Raw genomic sequence first — 10488 nt, forward strand, 5'->3', positions numbered from 1 at the left:
CAGAACTCTGAGGTTTTTCCATGTCATATGCTGGAGAGCTTGTCTTTGAAACAAAGAAAGCAGAGGCCACATGGCAAGAGACTATAGAAGGCTGCTGCAGCTCCTCCATCTTGTCTTCAATCCTGCTTCTTACCTCTAGAGGAAACTTGCTACAAACTGAAGCTCTGAACACAGGACTGAATGACCCATCCCAGCTGGGGATGTTCTCCAGAGACTTGATTTGAACCTGCAGTTTATTCCACCACTGCTACAAGCCTGAACCAAGAACTTTGCCATTACTGTATTTAATTAATTCCATTTAACCAATTCTAGCTCTCATCTATATCTTTTCCCTTTTATGAATAAACCTTTAGATTTTAGATTCTAAAGGACTGGCAACAGCGTGATTTGTGGGTAAGATCTGATTTGTATATTGACCTGGGTCTGGGGCTTGGTCCTTTGAGATTGAGAAAATCTTTTTTCTTTTACTGGGGTATTGGTTTTCATAACCATTTGTCCCCATAACGAGTGGCACTGGTGGTGATACTGGGAAACTGAAGTGTCTAAGGGAATTGCTTGTGTGACCTGAGGTTAGCCAGTGGGGTAAAAGCAAAATCCTCTCTGTCTGGCTGGTTTGGTTTGCCTTGGTGTGCACAGAAACCCCAGCCTTGGGCTGTAACTGCCCTGCTTTGAGCAATGTGTCCTGAATTGGCACTCTCGGTTGTGTCTCACAAGAACCAGCATCTTTACAGACCCGTAGCAATACACAGAGTCCTGGGGAAATCAGTGGGATGCAGGGGCTGTCCGTGCAGATCAGCTTGCGGAGAAGCTGAATTTGAGACAAGGAAAACACGGTTTCCTTGCACTGCACTTCATAGATTCGTGGATGTTGAGGCCAGAAGGGACTAAATAAAGGCCAGTGATTTTGTACCTAAATGGGAGTTGAGCTTCTTTGAAAAAAAATCTACCCCAGAGTGAACTGGTCCCAATTTACCCAGTACTCAACAACTCCTGAATCCCAGTCTAGTGTCTTGACTGCAAGACACTCTTTCCTCTTCAATATATAGCGATACACACGGAGAGCATATTCAGCGCTTGGAGGAAAGTCTCTCTATGAATATATCTTTATGCTGTGTATGGCTGATGGTGTGCAAACATGCGTTGTTAGACCGGTTGCAAACAGAAAGGCAGAAAAATTCCAGTGAGGAGCGGGAGAGAGCAATTGGAACCGTCCCCTTTCAAACCAGATCATGGCCAGGTACGGCCAGTTGAGTCTTGCTAAGAATGCTGCCTCTCCCGTAAATCTGCTGCTTCCCCACCAGCTGGCTGCATCTCAGAACACAAGGTGACAAACGCAATTTCCTGAGCTCAGCCAGAAATGCTGCAACTGGTAGTTAGCTGACAAATCTGTTGAGAAATGGACCCCTGCCAGCTGTTGCAGGCGTCCCATTTGTTTCAGTTGTGAAATTAGCTAGCATTCTTTGGATTCAGAAGACCACTTTGCACTTCTCCAGAGGCTTGGAGCTCAATGCCCCTTATAAACAGTAATAAATTCAGCCTTATGGACTCCCCTGTATGCAGTGTTTGGTGTAGCCCTGTTGGTCCCAGGATATTAGAGAGCCAAGATGGGGGAGGAGATCTTTTATTGGACCAGCTTTTGTTGGGGAGAGAGACCTGAAGAAAAGCTCTGTGTAAGCTCAAAAGCGTGTGTCTCTCTTCCCAGCAGAAGTTGGTCCAGTAAAAGATCTGGCATCCCCCACCGTGTCTCTCTAAACTCCCCTCTGACATTTAGGCAATTGAATTCAAGGACAAAATCTCCACTGGGGTTGCCTAATCTATAACCGTCTTCTGCGACCTTCTGCTACAACAATGGGTGCTGGTCTCCATCAGAGACAGGCTCCTGGGCGGGAAGGACCCATTGGGCCAATCCAGTCTGGCTATTCCTGTGGTCCTCCATAGGGAAGCCTTATTGTTCCTATTTTACCAGTCCAAGGCCCAGAGAGATGCAAAGTGTTGGGTGCCCCCGAGAGATGCTGATCTCTCTCAATTCCCACTGCCCCAGTGGGAACGGAGCAGGCTTGGCATTTATTGCAGGATCATGCCATAAAAAGGCCTGGTTTTCTGAAGGGGTGGGCACCCACAACTGCAGTTTGAACCCCTGGGAGTCAGCCTCTCTCAAGCCAGTGTTTCCAAAAGTGGCTTCTGGTTTTGCATGCCTTGGGTTTGGACACTCCACTTGAGACCCCTTCGGCGTGATTTATGGGAGTGCCAGTTGAAGTCAATGGGAGCGCTAGGTGCTCTGAAAATCAGGCCCTAGGAGCTAGATTTTCAAAAGAGCTCAGGGCTGAGATTAGCTAATGGTCAGCACCCACAATCAGAGCCAGTTAGGAGCCCCAGCCACGGATCAGGACTCCATCATGCTAGGAGCTGTATAAACAGAACAAGAGGCCAAAAACAGAAGCACCCATCATTAGAGGCCTCTTAAATATTTTGGCCTAAGTGACTTGCTTAAGGCAGCAGAGTTAGGAATAGAACCCAAGTCTGCTGACTTAACTACAAGTCAACCCTTCCTCCTCCCCTACTGAGAGGGAGAATCATACCTGGGATCAAGCCCCCTTAACGAGATCTTGTGAAACAAACAGCACTGGGCTGGGTGCATGTACCGCTGCCCTCCGGATGTGTCAAGGGGACCGTTTCCTTTCCGGCACAGAGATCAGAATAAACCTCGGTGGACAGGATGTGGCAATAAATCAGAAAAAAACAACCCAGTCATTTCAGTCTTACAGCAAATGAATGAGAATGCATTAATGTTAAGTCTGAGGATGAACAGAAATAGGCTGGTTATATTGTGTAACAGGGAGCAAATGCCACCATTTATTGTAATGACACTTTACGAACTCAGATAATTTATGGATGGCATTTACTAAGACAAACACGCTCTGAAAACAGAATAATTAGGCAGCAAACAGCCTTATAGCTACAGAATGGAAATCCAGGAAACTGCTGCGAAGGAATACATAGCATTAGTGCAAACCATGGCATGGTGATCCTGGACAATGTAGCGCCAGATTCACAGCTGATGTAAACTAGCATAACAATGCTGATTTACATCCACTGAGCATGAATCTGTGAAGAAGGCTGGTCTTATGAATAAGGCACCTGGCTGCCAGCTCAAGGATCGTGGGGTCTTTTCCTGGCTCTGCTGCAGACTCTCTATGACCATGGGCTCGTCTCTTTCTCTCATCTGTAAAAAGGAGACACTGCCCCTTCCACCCTTTGGACTGTGAGCACTTTGAGGCAGGGACTGTCGCACTCTGATCTGCGCCCAGCACAATGGGGCCCCAAACTCAGGCTAGGTGCTGCCAGGTGATGACATTTAAAATCACAATCTTTATTCGCGTCCTCAGCAAAGGAGAGTTGAGAGTCACTCCAGCTGCTGTCCATCGCAGTCCCTCTTCTTTCTTAGAGTTGCTTTGTGCTACTCCACCACTGCAGTGTGGCCTTAGTGACTGTCTACTGGCCCTGGGAGGATCACTGTCCTACAGGGAGATCCCTGATGGTGTCAAACCACCGTAGCAGCTCAGACATCCTCAGGCTGCTCAGGAATGGCTTGGCTCAGACCCAGCCCAGGAGGTAGGAGAGGGCTTGCAGACATTATTTCTTTTTGCATGCCGTGATTGACAGCAGCCATGATCATGAAGCTGATTTTACAGAAGTGGAAAAGTAAACTCAATGCACAGAATAGAGCAACAACTCTCTGACTTAGCCGCCCAGGAAAAGATCACCCACCAGGAGGTCCATGACACTGGTCACTTTCCAGCACGGCAGAGAGGGGATGATGGCTGGGAAGTTAGCAAATTGCACTTACACCAGATACTAATGCATTAAAGGTGTTACAGTGAAACAAGCCAATGTGCAGCTCCGTTTAGTGGACAACATATTGCATAGCTCCATTTAGCAGAGTCCTTGCAATTAACATTATGAAAGCCAAGTTAATCCACAGTGAAAACATTTTGATATAAGGCCACCAGAAAATTTTGCTTCGCTTTTGATCTGAGATCCCTCCAGGATAGTGTCACGGTCTCGTCTCTGCAAACAGTGGAGTGTTGACAGCTTGAAAAATCACACTGAGCAAGGAAACTCCTTTTGGAAAGTAAAAGTAAACTTTTCAACTCCTCCTGGCTGCTGAGGATAGGAAATGCAGTTTGGGTCAGGGAGAAATCACCGGTAAATTAGAATTATTATCAGCTGTTGTAAATCAGCAACACTCCATTGAAGTCAATGGGGCTAGGCCAATTTGAAAAAGGCTAATAATAATATGGGCCAATCACCATTTGGGCATCGGGCCCATGTTATTATTTATATACAGTAAAACCTAGAGGCCGCAACTGACTCCTTGCGAGGTGCTGCTATGCACATAAGAGAATCCCTGGCCCAAAGAGCTTATAAATTAAATAGATAAATCCACCCAATTGTGGAAGAAAGGCCGAACGGTTATCCTCATGTCACAGATGGGGAAACTGAGCCATAGAGAGATCAAAGGACTTACCCAGAGCTGGAACCGGGCCCTGGACCCCGGGGGCTGAATCTAGATGCGATGTGTAAGGTTCTGCCAGTTAGATCCCTTGCTCCTAGTTAGGGCCTGGTACAAAGCCAACTGAAGTCAATGGAAAGACTCACGCTCAATGGATCTGACCTTCAGGATATACGGAGAACTGACCAGAATCAGTGCAGCACGAAACATTTAATCATCAGGCAGTGCAGAGCACATACAGAAATTCTCCCAGCCCAAGGGCTCCTGACGCCTCTTGGATTGTTTTAGCTTTGCTGTTTTTTTTCGGTGGGTCAGGTAAATCTAGTTTTAATAAGTTTGGTCTCAACTTTTAATCTCTCACAGAAGAAACCTAGAGGCTAAGAAATAAATTGGATGCCTAGCGAAGGTATTTACAGCCCCAGTAACTAGCACATAGGCAATGGGTGCCCATTATTCATTTCAAGATGCTGAGTACCCAGTAGCTGTGAATGACTGCCGTGCATGCTGTAGGATACACCGCAGAGCAAACCTCACAACTCTTACTGGTAGACAACCATACCTGCATAATGGTATGTCTTCAGCTCCCGGCTGCCCTGCGGGCTTTAACTCGAGCTGCTAACCTGAGGAATAAGCTGAGTTGTGTGTCTTCACTGCCATTTTAACTCAAGTTATGCACACACTTTGGGTGTGTGTGCAGAGTAGACGTACCCTAAGACAACAGGGCAAAGGCTCCATCGCACGGGTTCGGATGGAGGAATTTGCTGCATCACGGTTATTTCTTTTCCTAGTAAGAGATTTCTGTTACCTTCTTCCCCAACAGAAATTAAATGCTATCTCCAAAGACCTGGACAGCAACAAAGACCAACAGCTCCGCTCCAATGAGTTTATGGTCACGATCGCTAGACTGACTGTGGCTAGCCACGAAGGCATCCTCCAGGAAGAAAATCTCTGAGCCCCTAGAACTCCCCAAAACCCAGGAGTAGTTTCCTTTTGCTGCCTTAGAACGACAGAACATGGAGTGAGGAGCGAAGCAGAATGGGACGAGAAAACGTAGGTGATGTGAGCTGCAGCGGGGAGATAATAGGCAGTTCCTTGACAATTCTCTCAGCCTCTTCATGGCAATTTCTACTAGGGCAACTCCGTCCACCTTCCAGTTCTTCTGAAATTTCTAGATTTTCCCATGTTATAATACAGAATACGAGACATTTGCCTTTATCCTCCCTGTGCTTTCCCTGCTGCTCTGTCTCTGGGGCTGGGGTCAGTATATGAGAGGAGACTAAAAGAGCTTGCTTGCTTAGCCTGGGGACACAGAGGATGGTGGTGGAGATCTGACTGCTCTCTGTAAATATAGAAACACCAGGGAGGCAGAGGAGCTAGTTAAGCTTAAGGCAGTTCAGGATAAACTGGCCATGAAAAATGCATGCTAGTGCATTGTTGTTGCCTGCATCCCTGGAATCACATTGGGTTAGAAACATGGTCCAGCCTGATGGCTGATGATCAGTGCAGTGAAGGATGGGGGAGCTCTGAGCCAGCTCTCCACCTCCCAGCTCCTGGGGCCATCAAGGGCTGAAGCAGCTCCCGATGTAACTATAGCCATCCCAGGGATGTCTGTGCCCACTAAGGACTGGGCAGAACGCCATGCCCACCTTTGTCCCCCTCCAACTTGCCCCTGTATAGAAGGGAGGGGCAGGTGATGTACACTGGCCACGATGGTATTGCACAGTATCCAAAGGTCCACCTAGATCAGAAGATGCCCCTTTAGAGCAGCTTTCTCTCTTCTTTGTTGGATCTTAAGCAGCGTTTCAAGATGACAGGTTCTTCCTTCTCTCCGCTCCTCCCTCCTTTCATCCACCCAGTCACCCCTCCATTTGTTTATCCCGCGGTCACGTTTTTGACTCACCTGTTACCACTGTATCTAAGCACTATTAAGACACTTTTGAACCCAGGTGCCTCTCATCCCTGGGCTCTCCACTTTCTATGCGGCCACACTGTTTTGCTTGGCTGGGAGGTGATGAAAACTGATCTCCTGGAGGTGCAGGGGGATGCACAGTCTGTTCCAATAACCCTAGTGGGTCCGGGAAGGAACCCAGGGAACGAGTGAAGGGAGGCCGAGGGAAGGCTGCAAGACAGTGTGTTTTAATGGAGATAGAAAAGACACTGAAGCCACTTGACAATTCCCCGGCTTGATCACGCCATGCCGGGAACATCCAGCCTGGCTAGGAAATGCTCCCTGGACAGTGCCGATGCTCGTCTCAGCCTCAGTCAGCAAGGGAGTCACGGGGAGCTAGAGCTTCCTGAGGGCTGATATTGTGGGGGTGATGGCTGCTGTAGGACACTTAAGACAGGCCAACCCAGTCATGTCATTAGCAAGAATAAATGCACACATGGAGCCCAAACGAGGAGCCACAGACTGTCCCACCCTTCTCCAGTCGCTCTAGATACTCTGGACATCTTCCTCCCCAGCCTAGAGACAGAAACAAGATTCCCCAGTGATGGGGGTCAGCCTGGTCCAGTGGGAGGGGTAGTAAACTAAGACTCAGGGGAACTGAGTCCTGTTCCAAACTCTGCCAGTCACCTGTCAGGCCACCTTGGGCAGTCACGTCCCCTCAGTTTGCCCTCTCCCCCCCTTTGTCTAGCTAGACTGTAAGCTCTTTAGAGCAGGGTCTGTCTCTCGCTGTGCATCTGTGCAGCGTCTGGCACAATGGGGCCCTGAGCTCTGCTGGGGGTGCTACTGAAATCTAAATAATGAACACTTGCAAGTGAAGACCCACGCATGCACCTCTCGGTATTCACAAGCATTTCCACTAACACCCAATGCTTTTTTGAAAACTGAATAACATGGTTCCAAGAAATTGCAAGGGGCCCAAAGTTGACCCATTACTTAGACCTGCTCTCACCATCCAACGGCCCCGCCCCCCAGACATCTAAGGATGCTCTTTGATGCCTTCTGAAAGAGAGAGAACACAGGCCGAGTCAATTGTTGCAACATTTAGTCACAATCAGGAAGTGGTGGTGGCAGAAGGGGTGGGGGGTCCACAGCCCTGAGTCACAGCTCTGGATTCTCTGAACAACAATACTGCCTAGTGTGCCAAGCTCAAAGCATCTGAAGTTGCAGAAAAAGCCGCAGGAATTCCATTTAAGGAACTGTACAAAAACCTTAGGCAACGCCTGGGTGCGTAACGGTGCTGTATTGCAATCAGGTGAGATAGAAGCATTTCGCAAGTGGGGGATGGACCAGAGTGCTGGACAGACTATAAAAGTGGACGCCTTCCTGCCCCTCCTCATTCCACCTTCTTTCTTGCTCTTGATTCTTTCTTGCTCTTTCCTTGCACAAAATGAGTCAGGTGAGTCCAAGTGTAACAGATTACCTGAATTTCCTGTCTCACGTTAATATTCTCTTTGAAAGTGTGCAGCTTAAGGGGAATGATGAGGACTTTTCCTATGTATAGGCTGAATCTTAGCAGCTCATTTCTTCCTGCCTTACCTGTGAGTATGACTCCTAAATGCAGCTAACCGTTGCAATATCTGGAAGCACTTTCAGACCTCGCTTGGGTGCCACATGCCCTGTTGATGAAGGCATGGCTCACTGGTAATGCTGTCTTCCCGGTTGAGTTTGCATGCATCTAATTTTGGATGCATCTTGGCAACGAGCTATTTCGGAAGCCTCAGTTTTCGACCACCCCGTGTGAGGCATTTTAAGAGCAGGGTGGCTGCTCAAGCACTGCCTGAAAATCAGGTACATTAAGATTTCTTCCAGTTGGGCTTCTCTAAAAATCAGCCCAATCGTTTCCCTTTCAGGTTAGCCAGACGCTGATCAAGGGGGACTTTTCTGAGCTGGAAAAAGCAATTGAGACAATCATCAACATTTTCCACCAATATTCAGTACGCCATGGGCATTTCGACACCCTGACCATGGGGGAACTGAGGCAGCTGATTGACAGGCACCTTGTGAACTTCCTGAAGGTGAGTGAAATCAGTGAAGCTTAACTTGTACTCTGCAGGCAGTAGAATAGTGGGCCAGATCTTCCACCGAGGATCTGGCCATGTTCTGGAAAGCTGAATGTGCCCAGAGACTGAATTTAACTAGATCAGGGTGGAGACAATTTTCCAGCACTTCTTGGTCTGTAGAAATGGAATGGGGCTCAGATCCTTTCACCTCCTCTCTCTATTCACCCCAAATTCTAGGTGTTTTACTTTCATTCGTTGACTGCAGTTTTGCAAAGGAATCTGGCGAGATCCAGGACATGTACCATAGGGTCTAAAGCTGTTGAATTTAGGAACGCCAAAAGCAGAGTGTTTTGCTCTGGTTTATGTTTTTATACCAGTTGTCTCACAACAGATAAATAGGTGCAGTTTTGCTGCAGAGAGTCTCTCTCGGCTTATAAAGCCCTCCTCACTATGGTATCTGAAATCTTGGAAGGGCTTTTTGGGAACTATAGCGCACCTGTAAACATTTGACGCCAGCCTGGCAGTAGATAATCACTCTTGTGCTCTGTACTGTGTTTACTTTGGCTGTCTCCTTCTCTTCCTGCAGTGTATTCTAAACTCCTTTGCTACACACGGATTGAAAATCCTGTTCAGAATGATCACACCGATCACGTGCTCTGTGTTGGAGCAGCCCTCCTGGCCCATGACTCTTGGCCAGCTGGCATTTCCTCCCTCTCTGCAATATAGCCTAGTGGGCAGGGCACTGGACAGGGTTCAGGTGACCTGGGTTCGCCTCCTAGCTCTGCTGGTGACCTTGGGCAACTCTCTGTTTGCTCTGTGCCTCAGTTTCCCCCGAGGAAACAGTTTCCCCTGTGCGTGCTACAGACCTGAACGCTGAATACAAAAGCCCAGCTATTTGAACCGTGGTTTGAAGCTGTAGACCTCAGTGTACTTTACCAAAGGGGTAGGGAGCATTATTCCCGGGGGGGCGGGAACCAAAGGGCAGAGCAGGCAGGAATAGGCTCCCACTCCTGTACCCTAATAACTGGGCTGCATGGTCACTGAAGGACGCCTGGCCCTCACAACACACGCATGGCCAGCCTGGCTTAGCCCAGTGGTCCCTCTCGTTCATTCGCAGGTCTCTGAGACTAGTGCATGAGAGTGCTGGTGGGGCTGGCGGGTGCAGAGCTTCCTGCATCATCGTCACGTCTGGTACGGCAAGGAGCCAGCTGCAACTAATGCCACTTCCCTCCTCCCCCGTTTTCCTACCTACAGAAACAAAAGGACCAAACTACCATCGATAGCCTGTTCAGGGAACTGGACAAAAACAAAGACCAGCAGCTCAGCTTTGGGGAGTTCATGGTCCTGATCACCAGGGTGACCATTGCCACCCATGAGCACATCCACCAGGAAGAGGGGGGCCAGCAGCAGCAGCAGCAGCAGCAGCACCAGCACTAAGTTCAGGCTGCTGAAGTCTGAGGCTGGGGCCACACGCATTGAGACAGTAGCTGAACGCTGCTGAGATTCCCCCGGGGTGGGGTCTGACGATTCAGCCATGAGACAATAAAGATTTGCTGTAAAGTTCTCAAAGTTTGTTTGCCTTTGATTTGTGTTTGCCCGGGAGGCTGGTATCATGTGCCAGCTGGTGCCCCCTGGCAGGGCTCTCAGAGTTATTCTGTTTTTCTAAAATACTCTGGTCCAGCCTGTTGGGTCTTCTGCTTTCTGGAGTGAGGGAGGGAGTTTCTGCTTTCAAAATCCCAGAAGCAGAGAAAACCGAGAGACATTTGAGGGCGGGGGGGAGGGTGCATCTATCTGTCTGTAGAAGACAGAGTGTGTGAAGAAAGAGGCGCATTTCAACAAAAGACGTAAGATAATGAAACATATTCAAATGGATCCCGTTTTCATCCTACATCTCATACAAGGCGGTCACTCACATATCCACCACCAGGGGTCCATGGGCAGAACATCTCCTGCATCGATGGCAAAATATATAATAATCAAAACATATAATATATCCATGACAAGGTGTAGCAATGGACAAAATGTGT

General features: G+C 48.4%; 1 protein-coding gene across 1 annotated transcript; it reads left to right on the plus strand.

Moving 5' to 3' along the window:
• Positions 1–7710: 7710 nt before the first annotated feature.
• On the plus strand, positions 7711–10024 carry LOC119847985 (protein S100-A12-like). The gene is made up of 3 exons (XM_038383298.2): positions 7711–7857; positions 8312–8476; positions 9716–10024. Exons 1-3 carry the CDS (start codon positions 7849–7851, stop codon positions 9896–9898), a joined length of 357 nt encoding a protein of 118 aa, XP_038239226.1. The 5' UTR covers positions 7711–7848; the 3' UTR covers positions 9899–10024.
• The last annotated feature ends 464 nt before the right edge of the window (positions 10025–10488 follow it).

The sequence above is a fragment of the Dermochelys coriacea genome, chromosome 24 (assembly GCF_009764565.3).
Source record: "Dermochelys coriacea isolate rDerCor1 chromosome 24, rDerCor1.pri.v4, whole genome shotgun sequence".
In the NCBI taxonomy this organism is placed as follows: Eukaryota; Metazoa; Chordata; order Testudines; family Dermochelyidae; genus Dermochelys; species Dermochelys coriacea.

Coding starts and splice junctions, on each gene's coding strand:
- LOC119847985 (XM_038383298.2), top strand. Junction 8,477..9,715: donor ACCTTGTGAACTTCCTGAAG/GTGAGTGAAATC, acceptor TCCTACCTACAG/AAACAAAAGGACCAAACTAC.